General features: G+C 39.0%; 1 protein-coding gene across 3 annotated transcripts in view; it reads left to right on the forward strand.

The window, feature by feature from the left end:
• MTMR10 (myotubularin related protein 10) overlaps positions 1-25,352 on the forward strand; it is a 66,755-nt gene that overhangs the window by 25,017 nt on the left and 16,386 nt on the right. For all 3 annotated transcript variants that reach the window (XM_073303671.2, XM_073303672.2, XM_073303673.2), the window contains 4 exons: positions 4,851-4,987; positions 6,628-6,700; positions 8,713-8,855; positions 22,873-22,963. In XM_073303671.2, coding sequence (XP_073159772.1) covers positions 4,851-4,987; positions 6,628-6,700; positions 8,713-8,855; positions 22,873-22,963 — 444 coding nt within the window. The remainder of the gene's footprint in view (positions 1-4,850; positions 4,988-6,627; positions 6,701-8,712; positions 8,856-22,872; positions 22,964-25,352) is intronic.

Genomic DNA, 25,352 nt, shown 5'->3' on the forward strand with positions numbered 1-25,352 from the left:
CAAGGAAAAATAGTTCAGGCATTTGAAATATAAAGTATTAAGTAAGGCTTTCATTTTAACGTCCCTTGTTCCCTTTTCCTTTTGCTGGAGAGTTTCTAGAAGGAAAAATCCCTGTGTGACAGTTGCTTAGATGGTAATAATTGTCCTTTTCGGGGGTGGGGAGTAGTTGAAATTTGAGCGGTTATTGCTATTGTTTTAAAGTCCAGTTCTGTTTCCTAAAAAACAAAATAAGACAAAAAAAAAGGCGAGGGAAAACAAGATATAAAATGTGGCTTCTGTCTGGTGTTAACTCTCACGTGCCATCTTAAACTGCCGGAAAAATTCAGACATGACACAGTTTTATTAGCCACACTGAGACCAGGCAAACTTGTACCAACATTGGGCTTTTCAGGGCATTGCTATAATCTGTCTCTTTGGTCACAGGCTCACAGCAGTGTTGCAAAATATGCATTTTTGGCCAGCCTGACCAGACGCTCCTTCGGTAAAAGGCAAAAGGAGAGAGATAGAAAAGAAGAAATAATGTGAGGAAGGAGAACACATGAAGAGGGTGGGACAGGGTCACTGACAGTCTAATATCCCAGGTGGTATTTGGGATTTAGCTAGAGCCTGTGGCAGTATTATCTGGGTCCATCTCTCTGGCCTCTGGTCAAGATATTTCGCATGATCAGGACGGTGAAGGCCGAGTAGCGTCATGGTGGATTCTAGGTTCCCAGGAGATGGCTGGGATGGCAGCTATTATGAATAACTGCAATCTTCCTCTGTTTTCCATATCAGAGATCATCTCCCCATCCAACCACTACGCTTAGGAGGCTCATCGATTTCCCCTTGAGAGGCAAAGCTGATTTCAGCATTACCGATAAGTGAGGATGTGATTAGGTCACGGATTCTGTGATTTTAACAGCCCTCCCTGACTTCTTCGGCTTCAGCCATGCAGCTGTCATCTCCAGTGGCGGCAGTCAGCCCCTCTCGCACCCCCACACCTCCTCCCCAGACTGGATGCAGGCTTCCATGAATTTTTGTTTAGTGCCCGTGACATGTCCATAACTTTTACTAAAAATAACTGTGACAAAATCTTACCCTTACCTATAATCAACTATGGTCTCGCCGATAAGTGATCACCTTACAAGAAAAAATATGAAGGCAAGGTACATGCCATAAATCCTATCTCTGCACTGCTTAATATTTTTTTTTGTATGAGGAGGGAAAAATGGAATAGAATATTTGTGACTTGTTGAGTACAGTATTGCTTTTTCATTTATCTAACAAGCTACATTTTGTTTATGTAGCTCTAATCAAGATATCTAACAGTTTTATGATAGGAAGACATAGCATGTCCATGTCTGCCAGCTATACAGTTAAGAGAACAATCTTTGGCTTTACCTAAAAAATTAAATATTATCGGCATGAAATGTATCGCTTGAATAAGATTTTATTTGTTGATTATTAGTCTCTGATTTTGACTGTTATGGGATGTAGGAGATGGTGATGTAATAACACAATGGGTCACTTAAATAAGTTCTCATGGGTCCCCTTAAGCAGTAGCTTTATGTTGCATCCAAGATGCTGTGAAGTCAAGTTCAATAACATATGCGCTTCTTTTTGAATGTTTACCAGAATCTTAGAAATCTGTAATTCTCTAAAATTGTATGTGTTCAAATGTAGAGATTAATAACTAATAAGCTTTGGGCTCTTGTAGTATCTTTGTGAATCATGAATTTGGGTAGATTTTTATTACTTGAATACACTTCATATATAATGGGTGGTAACCCTGTAATTTGTTCTAGTTTCCTGTCAGGGTTTATACAGACTGCTCTCTTGTTTCCTGGGATAACTTTTTGACTGTTCAAGTCACATGAAAGTGTTGACTGCTTTTCCGTGTCTGGAACAGCTTGTGACTGTTTACTGGAAAAAGAAGCAGCTACATTGTAAAAATGTGCAGCATAATAGCTCTGAATAGCTTAATCGTATACACTGACATAGAAAAAGCATCTCTTAAGATGTGGATTTGGCTAAAGCAAAATGTTTCCTGGTATTAGACCGATAAATTTTTTCCCTTTATTTAGCTAGTTTCCTCTATTTTATGGAGTTTTCGATGCTTTGCATCCTTCTTCATATTATTTAATATAGCCACTGAATAACAAGTGTTAAAGGTTAAGTGTCTTAATATGAAACTCCAGGGTAAAGGTTTAGGATCCCACTATTAAAAAATATAGACTTGCACTAAGGCCCTTGAAAACTCCATCTGTTAAAGGTTAACTGCACTGCAAGCTTTCACATTGATTTTAAAAAAAAAACGCACAACTTAAAAATACTTTTTAAAAAATGGTTGACAGCATACTGAGCCCTGAGCCTTTGCATACTGAGTATTTTGAATAGCTAGATAACCAAACTCCTAGGTCAAAACTCATTTGACTCGAAGTGGGTTTTAAATTGCGGGAGGGGGTATTTGAGGGTTTGGGGAGCTTTCACTGCTGTCAAAAGGTCTGACATGTACTTCCATCATAAAAAGTAAGGCAGAAGAAAGAATTTTCTGAAATAGATGAATATTAAAATGTCTCTGCACAAATGTGAGGAGGGAGGAAGCAACGAGGACTAGATATGATGAAGATTACCTAGTGGGCATATCCCAAATGTTGGTTGGTTCTCATTAGTAAAATGAGAGGTGTTTTACAAATGCATGGGGGCACTAATGACGATAAAAAGGTCCATTAATAAAAGAGCGAAACAATAAGCTGACTCTCAGCTTATTGAACTGCTTCATAAAAAGACACATTTACAAAGTCGTATAACAAGAAAATTATAAAACTGAAGCCTGAACAACTGTAAGGAATGAACACTGTTTAAAAAAATAAAATCCAGTTGACAGAACAGTAAAGGAATACCATACATGAAAATTTTTAGCATGTATTAATCAGCCATTCTGAATATGTTTCTTTGAGTATTAAGGGAAATAGTGTATTTGGTTCTGGGCACCACATTGTTCGGGAAATACTGGTACATTGGATAGCTTCAGAGAAGAGCAACTAAATTATAAAGGCCCTGGAAGGTTTCACTTATGAGGAAAGACCCAAAAATGTTTGGTTAAGAGACTAATACAGGCAGGGGGTTTGGCAGGGAACATCGCGTAAAGTATACGAAGGTTGTTAGCACTAACGGTGGAAAGGAATTTTAATGTGGTATTTGGTGGTACTTTACAAGAAAATATAAAGTATACAATTTGGGGATTATGTTGATGGTATATCAGGAAAAACATCTTGACAGTAAGATGTATTAGCTTGTGGAATAGTTTATTGGAAGCACTGAAATGTTATAATGTTCCCAAGTGATAAGTACATTGGGAAGAATATTGGAAAATGTGCTGACCAGGGAGCTGGACTGTGGGTGACCCAATAAGGTTTCTTGGCATGTCTGAATCTGTAAATGATTTCTGCTGCCATTTAACTGTAATCTATTAAGTATATTGTGGTAAAGTCTTTTGGGCACCCAGAGCCCAAGGTGCTGAGCACCATCAGGTCCCCGTCAGGTCTGGCAATTGGAGATAACCTTGCAGAATTAAGCCCTAGATGAGCAAGTTAGTCTTCATCACTAGTCAATCAGTCGTATGTACTATTTAATATTTTAATAACTGAAAATATTTAAACTGTTATAAACTTAAATTTCCATATGCATGCTCTTGTTACCTGTGGCAGCCGACAACAGAAGTGTTATAACAATACAAGTGGCTCCTTTGATATGGAAGAGAACTTTGTTTATATGTGGAGATTCAGAAAATAACAGATTGCACATCGTGAAGGAAAATGGGGGAAGCTGTACGTAGGCTAAAAGAAAAGGAGTACTTGTGGCACCTTAGAGACTAACAAATTTATTTGAGCATAAGCTTTCGTGAGCTACAGCTCACTTCATCGGATGTATGTAGGCTGTAATTTAGCTTCCAGGAACTTCAATTCCAGATACTAATAGGTAGAATTATCGGAGGGGAGCTATGAAGGCTTTTTGAATATAGCTTTCAATATGATTGGCATCTGTGTGTTCCTCTTGTTTAAAGCATAGTTTCTCCTAGACTATTCTTTGTACTTGAGAGACTTCTATCTGGGAAGAATCCTGAATGAATTTAAATATATGCATTTTAAGTAGCCTCTTTTACCAAAGGAACATTTTAGTCTCATGAATCAGCCGGTCAGTAGAAGCTCTGAAAAGGAGAGTGATATTTTTGAGTGTATTTTTTACAACTCGTGTGTCATCTTTCATGGATTTACTCTGAATATTAGTCTAAATATCCAAGTACTAATCAGAGATAATTAGATGTGCAAATGAGGATTTGGTTGATAATCAAGTTGGCTTTCTGATGATTGATTCTGAAATTTGGGATCCTGCAGGTTCACAAAAGAACTGTAATATAATTTAAACAGTACAGGTTTTAGAAACATACTGACATATAATACATACCATACATTTTAGCTGAGGCTTTTTAAACAAATTATTCTTAATCATTTTCCATTTTAAGCTGTCATTGCTTTAAAACAAAAACACTTCAGTGGTGGCATATCACAATTTTCATGGACCTGTAGACTCATGACTCAGGAGTGTGGTTTTGTTTTGTTTTTTTAATTATTTCCTAATTCTCTTTCTTTCTGTACTATTATAAGTGGTGGTTCAATGAAAAGGTCACAGTTCTGGTTTCCACTGATCAGCTTTCATGTTAAAATCCAAGTTAGTATGCTTTCTGACCTACCATTTGAAAATAAAGGTTAAGGGGAACACCTTACTTGAAATCACCAACTTGCAATGTTTCTATCTTTAAAGAGATTTAAATAGCTTACTCTTTTTTTTTTTTTTTGGTTTTGTTTTAGGTGAAATTGTGGTAAATGAAGTCAATTTTGTGAGAAAATGTATTGCAACAGATACAAGTCAGTATGATCTCTGGGGGAAATTGGTTTGCAGTAACTTCAAGATTTCATTTATTACGGATGATCCCATGCCACTTCAGGTTTGTTTCTCTCAATTGATACATCATGATTCATGATGAATAGGATTAATAAAATAGATTCGGTTAAACCACAATAAATTCCTCAAGTAATTGAGAGGTCTAGCCTCATTTTATAAAACAAAGGAAGTTCAAATATCCATCCTGAATTATTGGTATGCCAATCCTTAATTTGTCCTATTGTATCTACAGATCGTAAGTTTTTGACATCAGAGTATTATTTTCCATGTCATTTGAACTTATGGTATCAAAGCAGTTGATGGAAGTACAGCGAGCTACTGTTTGCAGGAGGGTGTTTTGGGAAGTGCTGTTAAAAAGCCAAACACTTTACTATTCGTTGGAAAATATAATGGAACACCTTACTGAATTCTGAGAATTCCAAGATTCCTTTATGTAGATATAAGCACCAATTCAGCAAAGTCTTTAATATGTGCCCAACTCCTATTGAAGTCAGTAAGGGAGAGGACAAGATACTAGTGAAATGATCATATTTAGTATAGAGGCAGCAATATATAACAATTAAGGCTGGTTGTTCATAACAACAGAAAAGGGAAAGGGCATGGCAAAACATGCAAAAGTCATAACCTTAGTTTAATTTGTAAATACCTTGGCAAAGAATATTTTTAATACAATAAAGGTTGTTGAAACTGAGTTATTTATACTTTTTTTTCAATAAAAATTTCGTAATCATTTACAACTTTTTTTAAAGTACTCAGTTGCCTGACTGGACGTGTATTTAACTACATTAGTGAAAATACATGAAGGAGTCTTGCTCAGTAGTGACTAGTGGGGTGACAAAGGCCATGGCTTTTATGACAAAGCAAATTTATTGTATTCATATTTTGTGGCATGGAAATCATAGCTGTAACAGCCTTAAAGTTTAATATAATTCTATTCCATGATATTCAGTGTCTTAGTTTTGGAGACCAGTAATATATAAGGCTCCAAAGGCATATTACTTTTAAATTAATTTGTTAAATTAGCATTATGTTTCCTTATCAAATGCATTTTTTGCCTCTCTCTTCTTCTGCGGTCATTTTTCTCATTCTTTCCTACAAAAACGCACAATACAGTATTTTAGATTGAAGTGATCTGATAATATTTCTCTGCTCTCTTCAAGTGGTCTGAGTTTAAACTAAATTTGTAAACTATAAAAATTACACTCCTTTGCATGCTTATACTCTTTGTAGCTCCTACCATTGTAAAATAGTATGTGACAATAGTAGCAGATGGCTAATTGCAGCATATATAATTATGTTTTGGGCTCAGTGTACTGTTTCTGAAGTTTTCAACCTGGAGTCTGTAGCTGCTCTGAGGAGCAATCCTCCACACTTAATCTATTTTGTTACATCTGGTGTTATAAAAAGGAAGCTTTGACTTTGCTCATGGAAGGTGACATGCATTTTTCTTTTCATAGTTGCAGTAATGGTTTTTCATCTTAAATTGCAGTCAGTTTGATGCTGAAATGATTCATGACTAGGCTAGAAAACTCCAAGTAAATATTGTCTGTTTAACTTTTTTTATATAGAATCCACATTGTTTTTATTTGAGAAATATCTGTCAGTGTTTTCTCTAAATTGTGTTGTAAAAACAATACTGCTGTAAAGCTCCTGTTATTTATCATGAGTTTGTCTCTGTTCCAGAAATTCCATTATAAAAACCTCCTCCTTGGTGAACATGATGTGCCGCTAACATGCATTGAACAAGTTGTCACAGGTATGGAAAAGTCATTTAAGTATGGTGAAAAGCTTAAAAGATGAGTTGTATGTTACAGTTAAAATTATTAGCTGCTTTCTGTATTAAGGCACAATCGTGCACAGGTAAGGTTGAATTTCATTAGTCTTTCTATGAAGTTACAAATTAATTTAAATTTAGGTACAAGTCAGAAAAGCAATCTAAAGACTGGATAAAATTCAAATGAGAAATTTTGCAAGACTTGCATTAAATTTGGTTTCCATGTGCTTTTTAAAGTATGTGAGATTACAATTCTGAATTCATAATTGTTCAAGAAACAGTGCCTTTTTAATAACTGTTGGTTTTCCATTTAATTTATAACTGTTTTGCATATAATTGAACATCTCTTCTACCTTAAGATTTTAAATTGAAAAAAGATAACCAATGATTTTCAGAATTACAATTATTTATAGATGGTACTCCCACCACCAAGCCAATTGGGCCATACACAACAAAATACATTATATTGCAGTTCTGATTTTAAGGTGATCTTGTTTCTCTAACTTTATAGTGGCTTTTAAACAGGACATTAATCAGCATCCTGCAGGTGAATTTCTGTCTTCTGCCAGAAACTATGGCCCAAGTGTGTTTTATTCCTTATTTTGAAGATATAAATTTTTAAAGCAGATTAAGTGGAATCTATTAGTTAAGTTTAAAATTAGAGAGAAACTTTTATCCAGTTTTGGAGAACCAGCTTTTGGACCTGCATAAGCTCCCATAATAGTTATTAAGATTGTCAAAATTACAGGATGAGCAGCATTATACTGATACTCCTATCTCATTGGACCTTGCCTGATGTCTCTTTCTGTAATGGTCCCCTCTCTCCACTGGGTAAGATAGAATTTTGATAAACCAACACCTCCATAACAAAGCTCCTGATGAGGATATTCTCTCTGCAGACGTTTATAAAGACTGTATCGTTTGGTGGGCCTTGGTATTAGCAATTAATATAAATATTATATTTATAATATTAATTGGTATTATTCATATAAATAATAGAGGATATTTTCTTGCAGGTTGGTTCACTGGTGTTATTTTTTCACTATATAGAAAAGGTGACAAATTATCCTGGGAATTACTGAGCAATTAATCTCTCCGATGGTTTTAAAAATCTATCCCAGATATTGGAGATTAGTGGATTGCATGGAGAGTTTGCATGGGAGCAAGCCACTTTCAGGAATGGCTGCTCCATGATTGATTGTTTTGCCGTTACTCATTTGTCCCAAGGAAGTAAAATAATAGGTGGTCTCTGTCAATTTGAAATTGGCTTTTGATTCCATTAACAGAGGTCATCTCTGGGAGAAATTTGCAATGGTTGGCATAGATTCCTAATCCTCCGTAGCCTAACAGTGGATAGTATTAGGATGGAGTGAAGAGGTGAGCTACTTGACCCTATTTCTATCCCAAGGGGCATCCGCAGAGTTGTGTTGTCCACTTTCCTTTTTAACTGAATTAAGTTGTGGTGGGTTTAGAAGGGGTGCAGTATTTCCCTTCCAAAATTTTGGACAGATTAGTATCAGTGTGTTTACACTGAAGTCAGGATTTTATTAGTGAAATGCCTTAAAAAGTGACATACTGAGCAAGCAGGTTTTAATAGGCAGAGATCAAATTGTATATCATCCTAGTAATGATGCTTCATTAGTCAATCATTAAGAAATGACCTTGTCAGGAGAGGACTCATGCTGAACAACATGGGAGGCAAGATGGGTTGCTAAGAGGTGCTGTATGTGAAATCCCTTGTTCGTGGAATATAATTATCCATCACCAATGGTCATTTGGTGATAGGGAAAATGAGGACAACAGCTATAAGTCAGTTTTGTTTGGAGAGCTAGACATTTGATCATAATTTGACTCACAAGGAGCTGCATCTGTTCTACTCAAACAATATTAGTTTTTACAGTCTTACTGGTGTCATCTGAATGTAACTAACAGTATTTTTCTTTAAGTGTATACTCTATTCTTGATCTTTAACAATGTTTGTTTTTTTGTTTTAGTTAATGACACAAAGAGGAAACAGAAGGTCCTTGGTCCCAACCAGAAACTTAAATTTAATCCAACAGAATTAATTATTTATTGCAAAGATTTCCGTATTGTCAGATTTCGCTTTGATGAAGCGGGTCCTGAAAGTGCAAAAAAGGTATTAAAAACATGCAGTTTTTCCTTAAAATTCCTTATTGTGTTGGAGTTCCTGCAGTGCCATCTCTGGTATTATGCAATTTCTCATGGTTTTTTAAGCTCTTGATAGAGATTAAAGAAGACTAATTCAGTCTCACCAATTAAAAACTACCTTTTAGTCTTTATAAAATGCAGGTTTATATCTATAATAGTGTTTTAAGATAATTTGGTTACAGAAAATCATCTCAGGATGAAATGTGAATCTTTTCTAGTACAGATGAGGTAAATATGCCTAAACATAGATGTAACAGAAGATGTTATATAGTGTATTTTCACTAATACATCAAGAAAATACATATGTAGATATTTGAATGGTTCTAGATTAAAGGAGCTAGTGTTTTGTGACAAAGCTCTGTCCTTGCCTCCATGAGTCCCACGTTTCCTGGTGGATTTCGCTAGCCTCAGAGGCTCACTGTGACCCTCCACATAACCCTTCTCTCTCTAGAGAGAAGGGCCACAGTCTGAGCCATTTTCATCATAAGCCAGCGAGGGAGGTGAGAAGTTATCTTTCCTTACACCGTCTCTATTGTCTTCCAGTCTCCGTGATTAATCAGGGGGCAAAGGGCGGGGGGAGCCCAGGCCCACCCTCTACTCCAGGCTCCAGCCCAGGGACCCTAATAGTATCAGCTATGTTAGCTGATCTTTTAGAAATACGACATGTGCAATTCCCTGGGCTACTTCCCCAAGCTCCACTTCACCCTTACCTCAGGGCCTCCTTCCTTGTGCCTGATATGGTGTGTACTACTCAGTCTCTCCAACAGCGCAACTTCCTCCCACAGCTCCTGACATGCACCCCCACCTGACTAACTGGGAGGCTTTTAACTAGTTTCAGCCAGCCCCTGATTGGCTTCAGGTGTCCCAATCAACCTAGCCTTCTCCCTGCCTTCTGGAAAGTTCTTAATTGGCCCCAGGTGTCTTAATTGACCTGGTGCAGCTGCCATTTCACTTATCCTGATACCAGGGATTTGTTTAGCCTGGAGCTAATATATCTATCTCCCACTACTTTTCCATAGCCATCTGGGCTTGCCCCGTCACACGTCTGAAGTATGTTCACTTGAGGTGCAGTACAGGAAGTGTTTATTTTCCCAGTATACACCAACTTTGTTCTGGAAAACCCTCAGTGGAGGGTGAGTAGTTTAGTCTCCATTCCCATTCATTCTTTCTACTGAGGCTGTCATCAAGTGTGCTAATTATAATAGTGATGTGCTTTGATGTGGATACCTGTTCCCTAGAAAATGGAACTCCTTTAAATATGCAAACAACTTTTGGATATTAATTGTTTTTGCCATTGTGAGAGGTCAAATTCAGACCCGTGACCCAAAGGTGAAAGGCCAATTACCAGTCTCCTGCATCATCAAAACTTAAAGCCTAGTTTTTAGGCCTCACCTAGATGTGTATTTATACATCTGCTTTATATGTTCCTTTCCAGATGTGAACTCAAAAATCTCCTATTGTGCGTGCACATAGCTAAATGTGTATGTTGTTAGTCATGTGCATGCGCAAACTGGAAATTTGTGCAAATGTTTTCCAGTGTGCACTTGCATTGTGTGCTTACTGTTGTGTAATTTCTACCCCCCTTGTAATACTCTTTCAGTGCATTAGTGAAATCAAATCTGTTCTACTTTAAAAACTGACTGCAGACTTAGGGAGCCAGTATTTTAAAGGTTGGTTTAAAACTTCCAAGGCTGCAGTCAAATGATATATTTGAGCTACATATCCTGCTGTAGAGATTGTTTTACAGCTGAAAATGGAAAATGTTAGGTACTTCCAAGTATGTACTGGAAATTTGAAACCTAAAGTTACCGAAAGGTTAGAATGCTGAAATTTAAATATACCTCCTGGAATCTGGACAAGTATTTTCTGGCAAATGCTTGGTGTTCCAAATTTGTCAAAAATTCCAAGTGAATGTTTGGAGTTCAATAAAGCCTGAACAACAAGACCATTCATTGGCACTTCCTGATATATTGGTGCTGGGCTTTTTAAATTCTGGGAAGACTGATGTAGAAAAGGAGTCTGATTCCTTCAGGGGGGAATGTAAAAACTATAAAATCCTAGATCCAAAACAGATTAGATAGTTTATTAGCTGCATTCCTATTTTCAGTGTTTAAATAAAAGGGAATTTCCTGACCTGCAAACTGGTTTGTACTCATCAAACAAGCAACCTAGACTGTTGACATTTCCTTCCAATACTGATGATGTAGACTTTCCTTCCTTTCCCATTGAATTCTTTTCTGGCTCTCTGCACCTTTCTTTTTTAACCAGGAAAATAAATGTAACTTGTACAAGCAGGATATTCTATCTGGCATCACCACTTTTATATGCCTAGTTAGTTGGCACTAACAAAATAAACAGTTACTGAAAATCTTAACTTTTTAATTATGTGAATGCTGAGCTCCTACATAATTTTGAAGACCAAAATACATTTAGAAGCACCTTTGCCTCACTGGAGGGCAAAATGACAAAAAAATCAACTTTCTGGCTAATGCAGAATGATGAGAACACTTTACATATGTAACTGAAGTTTTGGTCCAGTCAGGATTTTGTTTAATTAGATTATTTTAGGATGTAGCATAATCAGAGAAGAAGGAACCTATGATATCTTGGATCAAATGCTTCTGTCTCCAGGTGTTCAGCTTACATCTTTCAGATCTGTGTTGTGGCATGCTTTTTTTCTGGCCTCTGCTTCTTTTTTTCAGCAGTGAGTAAGACATTATTTTGTCTGTTGGTGAATCTTTGTGAGGGTGGCCTAGCCAGCCTTTTTACACCTACGATTTTGAGTACTCCTTTAATATTACTTGTGCACTGTCCATGCAACGTTAATTGTGGATACAAAATTATGTCTACAATTCTGCCTACAATTTGTGGGTGCAAAGAGGGCCACATCTTTAAAAATCAGGGCCTTGTTGAATTCTATTGGGAAAAAGAATAGAATTTTCTTTGGCTCAAAGGTGGCATAGTGTATTTTACACTACATAAAGTTCTAGAGAAATCCCAACTTTTCCCCTGGGAAAAATCAAAATATGTATGTGTCTGCTATATCATTTTTTGCCTAATTAATTTGTGTGCCGCTTCTTGTGCTAGGTTATGAACTATTCATGAAAACTATGAGCTGCATGGAATTGTATATTTATAAATTCTTCCAAGGGCTTGTTGATTGGACAGCTTAATTTAAAGGATGCCTGTTTCCAATATTGGGTAATGAGACCGTAAAGTTCAGCAGTTGTGTCATGAACTGTGAATTGGCCAGACTAATTCAACTGAAGACAAATGTGAGAGATTTATAACAGAAAAAGGTCGTCCCAGATAACATTTTTTCCCCTCTCTTGACAGTTTAAAATAATTGGGAAAAAAAGTCAAATAGTAGAACTGACCCTGACCCATTGTTACAGATTCTGTTTCATTGTCTGAGGCAGCCTCCATTTAAAATCAGAAGCCTACCAATGAAGCAGTTGTAATGACTGAACTTTAATGATTTATAAATCAGATCCCCAACATGACATTTAATTTGGAAAATTTGCATAACTGAACTTGGCTGTGCAAGTCAGAGCAGAGGAATTCCCCTTGGGCTCCCAGAGTGAGCATGATCTGAGCATGATCCCCTTAGGACAGTGTTCCTCTGTGTTATGAATGAAGTCACTGTTGAAGCAAAACAAAGACACTTACCTTTTCACTGTGTCTGTAGAAGACTTTGAGATATCTAAACACAGTAAACATCAAAGAACGTATTCACTGCTGGAAACTAGGCCAACTTAAGTGTTGTACTCTGCAAACTGAGACTGTGACTTACTTTTAAAAGCAGGTATTTAGAAAAACTTGAATAAAATTATTTTAAAAACTAGCTTTGAATTCCTCTTAACCTTTTCACATATTTGGTGTCTGGAGGCCTGATACTGTAAAAACCTGTAAAAAAGAGTAATTTGAGTCATGTGAGTGGTCCCTTGAAATGAATTGGACTGTTTCTCTGAGTCAGGTTGTGTGTGTCAGTGTTTGAAGGCTTGGGCCCAAAGAATGTGGTCTGTCCCTAAGGAGAGTGAGCTTAGGGGATATTTGCGGGGGAGGAGGAGGAAGAATAGGCTCTAGTAGCAAAGCGATTTGTTAATATTCCAGCAGGTATGAGACATTCAGGAACTAATAGTACTGATCTGTGTCTACAATGGAAAAATAATAAGTTTGTAGCCAATATAGGGAACATATAGTTGATTATTTGACTGTGTCCATAAACAAATATGCTGTGTTAATGATAATGATACAACTTTAAAAGCTCATTTTTTCTGATTTTCGCCACAAACACCCCATACCTAAACTGCTCAGAAAACTTTTACCTGAGGATGCCAGAATGTTTGAAATTTCAGGAGGATTAATTTATTTTGGAGGACATTATTAGGAAGGGGTTTGAAAATCAGGATTATAATAAGAAGCTAGCTTCAGTCTTAACTATGAAACAGCAGCCAATGTATTTCTTAAATGCTCCCTTGCACTCTTAAGTTACATGTCCATTTGAAGGGGCATGATATCCAGAAGAATATAGATACAAGGTTGGGCTAGTGAATCCTGGGGGAAATCTCCAGACCCATCATTATTTTACAATTTGATTCAGCTGTTTTGCCCTCAAATTAAAGCTGAGAAGCCTCCAAAAGAAGAGAAACCAGATGGGTGTGGGAGGAAGGGGAAGTAGGAGTAAGAGGGTTGGGGGAAGGCTTAAGCCAGGAAACTTGAAAAGAGAAGTAATGGCTAGTTTCACAGTTTAATGAAAAGCAAGAATTTTAATTTAATTTCAGTTACGATTAAATGTGGTAATAATTAAAAAGGACTGCTATCTCGCCATTATAGCAGCTGGCTATATAAACTACAATTTAAAATGTTTGCTATTGTACCGATTGCACAGGTTTAACTATAATATATCACTTAATTTTAATTCGTAAGTATTTGGTGCAACAATATTGAACGGTTATTAAATGATACTATGGACCAATTTCAGAACTGTCAAATGAGACTGACCAGGGATGCGTCATTCTGGGATATTATCACTTTGGTGGCTGCAAGATTTTGCCTTTGGTATGTTGCCTGACAGTGCAACAGTGGGACTTGGCAGTACAAAAGAGTGGCACATGCCCTGTAGTGTCCTACTGCCTAAATATATCTGCAATTTCTTGGTCTTTCCAGTCTCCAACACCCACATCTCCATTCCTCTGAGAAGCTTTTTTAAAATGTGTGAGGTATATGAGATCTATACTATATACACAGGTTTCAGAGTAGCAACCGTGTTAGTCTGTATTCGCAGAAAGAAAAGGAGTACTAGTGGCACCTTAGAGACTAACCAGTTTATTTGAGCATAAGCTTTCGTGAGCTACGTACTCCTTTTCTTTCATTATATACACAGACACATAATTATACAGGGAAAAGGAGAAAAAGTAATCCAGGCCAAATCCTTATTCCTGTCCAATCAAAACCAGCTCTTCCCCCACAAGTCATAAATATTTTTAGGGGTAACAGGGGAGGGGAGATGAGACACTTCTTTTTTGTTTTTAGTTGTCACCTTTTGTACACAGTGACAGTATTGCAGAGACCCAACATTTCTTAACCTCTCAGGCCCCAGCATTATCCTGTCTTTCAGTTCTTTATTTTTCATTTGAAATGCCTTTAAACAGCTTTTTTATTTTACTGCCTCAGTTTTATCCTCTGCTGCTTGTTGTAGCTTCTCCTGATTATTCCTGGGAGCATTCTGTGCCAAAAAATAAAAATTCTGTGACAAAATAAAAATTCTACACATAATATACTAAAATTCTGCAAATTTTATTTGTCAAAATAACACTACATAATCACGCCAGTTTCAATTATTTTGGTAGTTTATTTCAAAATACCTATCAGCAAGTATGTCTGTAACAATATAGACACTCTCAAAAATTCCCCCAGGAGTAGAGTTAAAGAAACCCCTATGACAACCAACTTCCTGTTTCTCTGCCCCCTTCCCCTACCGGACCGCAGCTGGAAGCCAGGCACTCACAACCCCTCCCACCCAAAGCCCAGCTCTAGGCCTCCCTGGCCCAGATTCCCACACCCCCTCCCCTGCCAGAGCCCAGCCATGGGGCCCCTGCCCGCCCAGACACTCACGCCCTACAGCCCCAGGGATCCAGAAGGAGAAACAGCCTGATGCTCAGTCCCAGGCTTGCACAGAGTTTCCTGTGCACCGCCCTGTCCTTCCCTCAGGGCATGCTGGGAACGGCAGCTGTCAGAAACTATCTAGCTCCCTCCCACTCCCCCCAGCAGTGTCTTCTATGCGTGAGTTGGGCTCCGCCGGGTCCAGCAACCACTAGTGGTGGTCAGCAGCACCGCAGGCCATTTCTGTGGGGGAAAGGAAATTCTGCGTGCACAGCATTCATTTCTGCAAAATTTTGCATTGCGTGGTGGTGCAGAATTCCCCTAGGAGTACCTGATGTACATCAGACAATCCTAGTCAGTGGGCCTGTATCACTGGCTCACACAAAAGGTGACTGAGCACACTCTAATTGTTTGTTGCACAAATCACAAAATTAGTTATCTGTCAGGTTCAGGAATACAAAAGGTATGATCTTTGTTGGGATCTCCAAGGCATGTATGTCTTTAGAGTCTTTGGAGACATGGGCTCCTGGAGTGATTTCTCAAAATGAAACTCAGTTAAGTAAATTAAAAAAAAATAAAATCTCTATTTTAGTGTTTCTCTTAGGGCCTAGTAGAAAATACTGTGCAATTCAATAATGTAACATGCTTGCATAAACAAAGATTCTGAAATGAGAAAAAATCGCAACTTAATCTTCAGTGTGTAGAAATAGTTATACTCTTACCTATTATCTACACTATCTGTATTGTTACACACAAATCAAATAGCTGCTGCATTTAATTGGCTTTTATGGGTATATCTACACTGCAATAAAACAGATGTAACTGTGTCTGCTGACTGGGGCTCAAGCTGCAGGGCTATAAAATTGCGGTGTAGACATCTCCTCGTAGGGTCCAAGAGCCCACGTTCCAGCCCAAGCCCACTATTTGCACTGCAATTTTATAGCCCTGAGCCCCAGGAACCCATGTGGGTGTCTTATTGCAGTGTAGACATATCCTATGAATTACTACAAAGTGGTAGAAAACTTTCTTAGCATTTGAAATTGTACTGAGCATGGCATAAGAGCTGTGGACAGTTGCCTGAGGCTACAACACTAAGAGCTAGGGGTGTGATTCCCAGTCACGTAGACACACGTGTGTTAGCTCTCATCTGAACTAGCACACTAAAAATAGTAGCACAGCTGCAGTAGCATGGGCAGTGACAACACTGTGCTAGCCATCCTGAGTTCAAATACGTCCCAACCCCTGGATGAGCTCATTGCTTCTAGAACTTGCTGTCATTGTCAGTGCTACCTTGGCTACCTTGTTATTGTTACCGTGCTAGCTCACATGAGAGCTAACACGAGTACATCTACGTGAGCTGGAATCACACCCCTAGCTGTTAGTGTAGATGTAGCCTGTGTGTTGGGTGGGGGTCAAGAGGGTTATTTTTTCATTGTGCCAAAAGAGGATTTGCAAATATGGAGTATGAATAAACTATATTATGGAACTTGATTCAGTCCTTGTTACATGTGGTGAGGAGGGTTGCAGTCAGGGGTGAAAGTAACTTAAAGGACTTACCATACTCTGGAGTCCTGAGCAGGGGGCGTGGCCTCAACTGGAAGAGGCGGGGCCAGGCCCTTTAAATCAAGATTTAAAGGCCCCAGGGCTGCGGCTGGGAGCCCTGGGGCCTTTTAAGCACCAGCCTGGGGAAGCCGGTCTGGTCCAGCACGGTGTACTGGCTCTTGCCAGTACGCCGGACTGGACCGGACCGGCTTACTTTCACCTGTGATTGCAGTGCAAACATCACCTGTGTTTCCAAGACGTGGAATTGCTCTTGGGGCACTGCTGGTACAGGGAGATGTAATTTGCAACAGTGAGCACTGATAGGGGTAATTAAGTCCATTATTTTTACTTTTTAATTAACAATATCTCCTGTAAGTGAAAACTGTTCTCCTGTTTTTTAAATGATGGTTCTGAATATCTTTGGTTTTGCACAATTGCAGTTGGGAAAAATGCTGAACGTTTATCAGTTTGGTACAAGAACACTTCCTGTAAAACATGTTTGTCTTCAGTTTGAGCTTTCAGCTTCTGACTGCATTCTGCTGAGGACTATGGAATTTGCTTGTCTTTAAAGTCCCAGGCAATAAAGCTACTATATGGATAGAACACAAATAGGGCTTTAGTTCTTGTTAGCAAATAAATTGTTGTTTGATAGGCTGTGTTAATTTCACTGGTCTAAAATTCCAAGTGAAGATTGTAGCAGAACAAAATGTTAGCATTCATCTGGAAGAAAGAGAGGCCATGACTCTATACTATGATCAGCACAGGTGGACTACTGCGTCTGGGAGGTACTTTATTCACTTCATTGGAGGGACTCTATTGATGCAACAGTCAGCCTGTTCAGATCACAATGCAGAATCAGGGCCTGAATTGGCAGTTACTATCTTATGTGTTCCAGTTGTTTGCTTCATGGTATATGAAAACCTAATTAAATCTTATCCAATTTTAATAAATATTTCAGTTTTCTTAGGTTTTGTGTGTGTTCCAGAGGGAAATTAAAGGTGATTTTTAAAGATTGTTTACATATGTGTTCATAGTGATTTGGGATCTTAAATAATTGCTTTTGTTTTCAACTAAAAAATTACAAGAACATTTGTTCATATGTTAAAACCGAACTAGACAAAGCACTAGAAAAAATGCAGTACATAGCCTTACAGAGAGCTGCACCATGTATGTGACCTAAATCATTTCCTACTCTTTCTGTGATTCTATGTTGAAATGAAGATTTTGAAAAGGTGCCCCTCTTCCACTTATTTCTCAGGTTCAAAGTCTAGTATTTCCCTGTCGCAGTGAAGGTCACTGCCACCTAAAATAATGCTGGAAGGCACTGTTTCAGGTAGTTGTGATATCACAAAATCCTGAACTCAAGACTTGTCAGGCAAATGGAGAAGGAGCCAGGTTTCAAATATTTGATTTTAAAATTAGCTCTTTTCAATTTTCTGATTTGAAATTATATCCTTTTCTTTGCTTGCAATTCAACTCTCCAATCTTGATCAAACTACTACACCTAGGGGGCTTTGACTCTCCTCCCAGAAATGCGTATTAGGAGTAACTCCACTGAGTTCAGTGGAGTTACACAAGTGTAAAACTGATTAATAAATTAGAGAATTAAGCCCAGCATCTGTACATTTGCAGACCTCTGTTCTTGTTTTAGTGCAATAGATTGATTAAAGTGATCCTTTTAATAGACAAAAGAAGGTGCTCATTATGTTACAGAAATTACATAGCTGGAAATAGCAACAGTATAAGAAGCTTTTTCTGAAGTATAGAAGTCTGATAGTAAAATGAATACTTACTTTGCCAGTCATGTTGATTTTCAGCTAAGATTTGTATGATAAAACATAAAGTATATCGAGATTTCACATGCATGACTTCTAGCAATTCAAATGGAGTTATCCATTTTTTGTGATGGCTAATGGCCCTTTCCTACCCTGGGAACCCTGTGAAATAGCTGAAATAGTTTTCTAAATGGAGTATACAATCAGTATTGTAATGAACCCAGTGTTTCACCTAGAGTTTAAGCACTTTTAAAGAAATGGACCAACCCTCCTCCTCCACCTGTAAAAAAACAAAGAAACAAACAAAAAACCCAAACAAGAATCTGCTTAATTAAGTAAACAGTTTCAAAGCCCCATGCTAAGTAATTTTCCAGTGACTACTTAAACTGGAATGACATCAGACCCAACCTGTTTTGTGCTGTAGTTTCATTGTTGAACTGAAAACAGTAGTATAGGAGAAGAGGTATAGGGAACTGTTCCTTTAAGACTGTATTTGGATTTTTGTGACATTTATAGTATGCAAAAAATAGTTTGCAGTTAGTATGCAGCCATTAAAAGTTGGTTCTACAAATAGAGAATGTTCTCATCAAAAGTCAAATCAAAATGAAAATATAGCCACTCTTAAGTTCCTTTTATACTTAGGACTAGAAATACTGTAGTAATCCCCATACGGAGTTAAGCCTGAATGTACTCTCTGACTTTTCTGAGGCATCGTGCCATCAGTTGTATTAATCCCTTAATGGCCTGTCCCGGCAATCTTGTTTTCATGTGTATAACTATAAGAAAATTCTCCCCATAACAAGTGAAACAAAACATGAGAGAACTTTCTCAATGCCTTGGAAGCAAAGAATGTTTGTTTGTTTGTTTGTTTTTAAATAGTGCCCTAAATGTACCTATCTATGCTGTATGGGGGTTAAAATGTAGCAAAATAAAGAGGAATAGGCAACAGTTAATGAAGTACAAAAGAGTACCCAATAGGGTGGGGTATGATTTTTCTAGTGTGATCCCTGCAGTTGTAATTCTGTGTATTTGGGTCACCATCCTGTAATGTAACCCAAACTGAGCAACATGAACTAATAGTCAGACTTATGATCTTCACCCTTAAAATTACATTAACTTGTTGATGTCTCTTTGCTACTGAATAGGACTGCTTAGTGTAAGTCTTAATATAGGTTTAAGACTTTACTCATTATAAAGCCTTTAACAAAATAATTTTTGACAAGTCCAAGTGGCGATACTGTATTTTATGGCGTGTTTGGCATATAAAGAGGCACACTGTATATAGCTAGGTTCCATTTCTCATACGTGAGCTTTTGCTTACAATCTTCAAGGCTGAAAATCAGAAATGGTGAGCACCTATAACTTCAGTGTAGTAATATCAGTACAATATTCAGTAATATGAGTGCACCCAGTACCTGTGAAAATCTGGCCCATTGTATTACTTTTCATATGTAATTTGATACAACTTTGAATACACAAATAATTAAAAAGGTATCTCTTTATAAAAAGTACTTTTGCCTCTCAAAATCTAGCTCCCTATCTTAATGTTTAGATCAGGGATGGGGAACCTTTTTTCTATCAGGAACCATTAACCCACAGGAAAAATCAGTCTCACGCCACACAGAGCCGGGGGAGGGGGGGCGGCGCAGAGACTCGGGGTTTCCCCTAGGCTCTGGGGTGGGGCCAGAAATGAGGGGTTCATGGTGCGGGAGGGGGATTTAGGCTAGGGCAGGGGTTGGGGTGTGGGAGCGGGTGAGGGCTCCAGCTGGGGGTGCGGGCTCTGGGGTGGGACAGGGGATGAGGGGTTTGAGGTGAAGGAGGGGGCTCTGGGATGGGGCCAAGGGGTTTGGAGCACGGGAGGGGGCTCAGGGCAGGGGGCTGGGGTGCAGGCTCTGGGAGGGGGTGTGGGAAGGGGCTCAGGGCTGGGGCAGGTGGTTGGGGTGAGGGTGGAGGTGTGGGGTCTGGGAGGAAGTTGGGGTGTGGGAGGTGGTTCCGACCTGGGGCAGAAGGTTCGGAGTGTGGGCTCTAGCCGGGCAGCACTTACGTCACGTGGCTTCTGGTCGGCAGCACAGTGGGGCTAAGGCAGGCTCCCTGCCTGCTGTGCCTCTGCGCTGCTCCCAGAAGTGGCTGCATGTCCAGCCCTAGGCGAAAGGGCCAGGCAGCTCTGTGCAGTGCACGCCGCCCATGCTTGCGGGGTGCTGCCCATGCCTGCCGGTGCTGCCCCCACAGCTCCCATTGGCCGTGGTTCCCAGCCAATGGGAGCTGCGGAGCTGGCGCCAGGGGAGGCAGTGGCCATGCATGGAGATTTTCTGATTGCACCTAGGGGCTGCAGGTACAGGCTCGGGGCTTCCAGCCCGTGGCATGGAGACTTCCCACGGGCTGGATGAAATGAAGCAGCAGGCCGGATGTGGCCCGGGGGCCATAGGTTCCCCACTTCTGGTTTAGTTAGTCCCATTGCATTTGGATGCAGTGCTATTTACTTATTAATAAATGTGCTTAAGAAAAGACAAATAAGATAAAATTTCTCAGTGTACATTCAGTACAAGTGCTGGGCATCCTGCATACACATGCAAAATCAAAGGCATCTTTAAGATGTTCAGTCCATTATCCTGTGGCCAGCAGTAGCAGAGATCCCAGGCAGGAAGATTCTTCAATGCTTTGAATGTCAAGAAGCTCTCTGTAACAGGTCTCAACAGCTCCTTGCACAGCAAAGTAGTTTTTAATAAATAAATCTCTAGTAAGATTTTTAATAACTTTGACAAGTGGAATTTCCTGTACCTAGACTTTTGGAGTAGATTTAATATAGTAAAATGACCTTCACTTTCCTCAGATACTTCCTTTGGAGGTGAAGGAGGCATATTTTAGTAAAACAGCAAATTTTGAGCATTTATTTGGAGGGGAGGAAGAGGGCAAACATAAAGCCTTTAAAATGAGCCCCACTTGGAGCATTGGGGTATGAAAAGAGCCTTGCTTGGAATTTTATGGGGGCTTTGCTCCATTTCTGAGATTTGGCCCTTACTGTTTCCTTCTGTCCATTCTGGTCAGAAGGGAAACAATTTGTTTTTCTATGGTGAGTACCCAATTTTGCAGATAAAGAACGACAGAGCTTAATTATAATTGAAATTTAGGGCCTGCTCCTGGAATACTTAGGACACTGTTAACTTCACTCATGTGAGAATTCCTCTTGGGTTCATTGGTGCTATTCATGTGCAAACACAAATAGTTGTGTTTGCAGGATCAAGCCCTAATTCTGACCTTGTCTTTTGCATAGTGTGCAGCTTTACTGAGTGAGCTTCTGTCTTCTATTGCATTAATTTCTGATCCTGTAGAAACAACTTTTTATGCTGCAGTGATGGGGACATAATTGTTCTATGGTTTTGATGCTCTGAAGCAGTGCCCGTCTTAGGATAGGGCAAGTGACGCAGCCTGGTATACTCTGATCACGGTATCATTCTTAGCAGAGATGTTGGGACTTGCTGAGTTCACAGGCATTCTTATATGGTAAGCAGGTGTTTCCTTGTCTGACTAAATACCAGTCAGATGCGGCATTTCTAAGGGCAAGACCCAAAGTTATCAGGCTGATGTCTGGCTCACATTGCATTTTCAAGACCATTCAGGGAATGGAGAAGACACGACTTACTGATATATCTAACTAATTGTAAATCCTCATGCCTGGTCAAAACAACACAATATTTTGTTTTTTCAGAGGGGTTGAAATTGTAAATTGATGGGAAGCTAGGGGTGCTAGACCCTTTGAAAAATAAGGCAGAAGTAACTATAGAGGGAGGAGAGCACCCGTATTATAATGGAAATTTGGCCATTCCTTATTCCTAGATAATCCCTTTACTTCTACTCCAAAAGTCTTGAAGCCATCTGTCGTCCCCTGCATCAGTGAATGGGATGTATTTTGCTGCAGGATTGACATAACTCCTGCAGGCCTTAGAGGTAAAAATGGGAGGCAGCTGTTTCAAGAAATAATGTGAGGGTTGGGCTCTAAAATGCAAGACTTCTTGATTTGATTTGATTGTTATAGTAGTGCCTAAGGACCAACCAAGAATGGAGCCCCATTGTGCTCTTTCCTCTGTCTACTCCCCTCCTGTTTGTACATAGACACCTACACGTCAGCTTAGTAGTTCACATCCCCTGCCTGTATGTTGCTGTCTATATACTGAGAATTTTGGCGGGGACTCCTGTAGCTGGCTGACCTTTCTGCTAAAAACGAAGTCCTATTAAAGCACTAAGAAATTATATTAGTAAAATCAGTCTATAACTTCAAGTCACTCTTTATGTAAGGTCAAAAGTTCACCTATCTTGACTGCTATGACTCTTCTCCAGCAAATATTAGCCAATTTAACCAAATATCAAAATATATCATAAGTCCTTCTCTCAAGTCAAATCTGGCAATATTACATCAGACCATTTTTTAATACAGTCTTTTGTTATACTCTTACAGTGCCATAATTCCTGGTAATAACTCCTTTTTTTATATACAGTTTTGATTCTTACACTAAAGTACTTTTATATTCAATAACGCTGAACACTAAAAACCAAATGATTTCCTAGGTGTGCCTTGCAGTAGCGCATTATTCCCAGCCGACAGATCTCCAGCTCCTCTTTGCATTTGAATATGTTGGGAAAAAATATCATAATCCAGGTAACCATTTAAATATTTTTTTCTATTCTGTAATATGTGCACGTGTTCTAATATTAGAAGGTCTGGCTACTTTTAGCCAAAAGCAATGGCAAGAGTGTTTTGAAGTTTGCTCTGGAATGTCACTTAAATTAGTTAACACTGCACCAGAGCCCCCTACTTTCTGTGTTTAAATTAATCAGTGTGATGGTAATGCATTATCAAAAACAAAACAATCTTATCTTTATCCAAAACAAAACTATCCATACCAGCATGAGTACCATTATTGCTCATTCCATCCTTAAATCCTTCTAGTGTGTGTCTGTATTGATACTCTGGACACCTAGATAATCCCCCTTCAGGCAGGTTTGTTTACCTGCCCTTCTCTTGGGAATAAGTGTCTCTTCTGGTGGTATTGCAGGAGGATTTGTGCAACTTGGGACTTCATACCTCCTTTCCTAGAGGCTTACTAGGTATAACCTCCCACTCAAATCTTCCACCACCCCTGCTGAGTTGGAGCACACCCTCTCTGCTCAAGGCCAGTCTCCAACTGAACCTTGTCAGTTAGGTAAGCTTGGAAAAGATGCCTTTGGAACTTGATTTTTTAGTGTAACACTGCAAGGTCACTGCTTAGTGTTCCCCAGCCAATACACAGCTAAAAGCTACAAATTCCATCACAGTAAGCCTGCAAATATGGAAAGTGCTGTAGATGTGGTTCAGTAGCACTGAACATTTTATTTACTCTGCCATTTGCATTAGAAATAAATGATCTACCTACTACAGAAACTGAATGAATGTCATGAAATTACGGATCCAAATTTTCAAACATGCTTAAAAGAAGAGTTTGCTCATTTCTGTATGTGCCTGCATAAGCCCAGTGTGCGTACACCAGGAGAGTTTCATATGTTACGGGTGCAAGCTGGAGATACTTGAAAATGGGCAGTTATATAAAAAGGGACTTAATTAAGGTCCACATCGTTCCTCCAGCTGCATAGTGCCGTAATTAGCAAATTTTTAGAGAAAATCACAGCTGGGAACTGGAGAGGGGGAGGCAGATAAACAAAATGCTGAGTCCACCACAATCTCCTTAGAGCCACCTTTACCTCCTCCAGGAAATATCCTTGTGCCACATGGGAAAGGAAAAGGCCAGTGGAAGAGCTGCACAAAGTGGGTGAAATAAGCAGTGTGCTAATGTTGCCCCTGTAGCATTACAGTGAACCAGTGACAGCAAAGATAGTGGTTTTGCTGCGTGGCAGTGGCTTGGAGTAGGGGGACTGAAGAGTACTTCAGAGGGGGAAATCCCACTATATAGTGAGGCGTGCTCTGTGGTGGTCATGCCTGGGATTCCCTAGTCCTCTTGTCCCTTTCCAGCACTGCACTCTACCCACTCTGCACCCCTACCAGTCCCCAGGGACAATGGAAGCTGCAGTCTTTGTCCATTATTTCTTCCCCTTCTCTTTGCTTTTGCACAGAAGAACATATGGGTCATATTGCATTATGTTTTCTCCTCAGTGCATTTTTACCACATGTATTAAAAATATTAGTATTTCCTACTGTGAAAAGACAGTACGAAAATCACACAGTTGAGTGTTTTTTCTTGCCTTCCCCGAAACTACTGGAGTTTTAATCATGAAAGGGGCGGGTGGGTGGGAATTATTGCATGTATATATATTTCCCTGTTCCGAATTCAAGTAAAAGTTGAAGTGCCCCCAATTCCCTCCCAATCCTTTTACACCCCTCCCAAAAAAAAATACTGGGAGCAAAGGGCCAGATTCCTAAATGTATTGGGAGTTGGGTACCTAACCTGCTCAGACGCTTTTGAAAATCCCACTAACTGCCTGTCTGCATCTCTAGGCACCTAATTATCTTTGAAAATCTGGTTCCAAATCTTTTGCAGGATTCTTAATGTTTTATGTTTTGTCTTTAGTGTGTGGGTGAATATGGAGCTTTTTAAAAAATGGGACTAATAGAACTGGCCTGACATTTTGGTAAGCTTCCTTGCAGGGTTTTGTCAGTGCACATCAGTGCCCAGCCTATAGCATCTCCTGCTGTTCCACTTTTGGGCCTACTCGATAGAGACTGTCACTACTGGTATCAAGCTGTGTGATGATTTTTGTGATAGATGATGATAGGATGAGGTTATCAAATAATCTTAATTTATGACCTAATCTCAAACTTTGACCAGATCTACAAGAACTTGTTCATGTCCTATTTATTTTATAAAACATTTAGGAAATAAAAAGAGAAAGCATAAACAAATTATCTGGGCATCAGCATTATTTTTATGGCAATGAGAGAAATTTAAAAGGACTGCTTTAGTATGAATTCTTGAACATAACTTTTTTCATGTTAAATTCTAATTTAAATATCTTTAAGCCATCTGGAAACCAACAAAAAAGAAACCATCAGATTA

This window comes from Lepidochelys kempii, chromosome 10, assembly GCF_965140285.1.
Source record: "Lepidochelys kempii isolate rLepKem1 chromosome 10, rLepKem1.hap1, whole genome shotgun sequence".
Taxonomy (NCBI): domain Eukaryota; kingdom Metazoa; phylum Chordata; order Testudines; family Cheloniidae; genus Lepidochelys; species Lepidochelys kempii.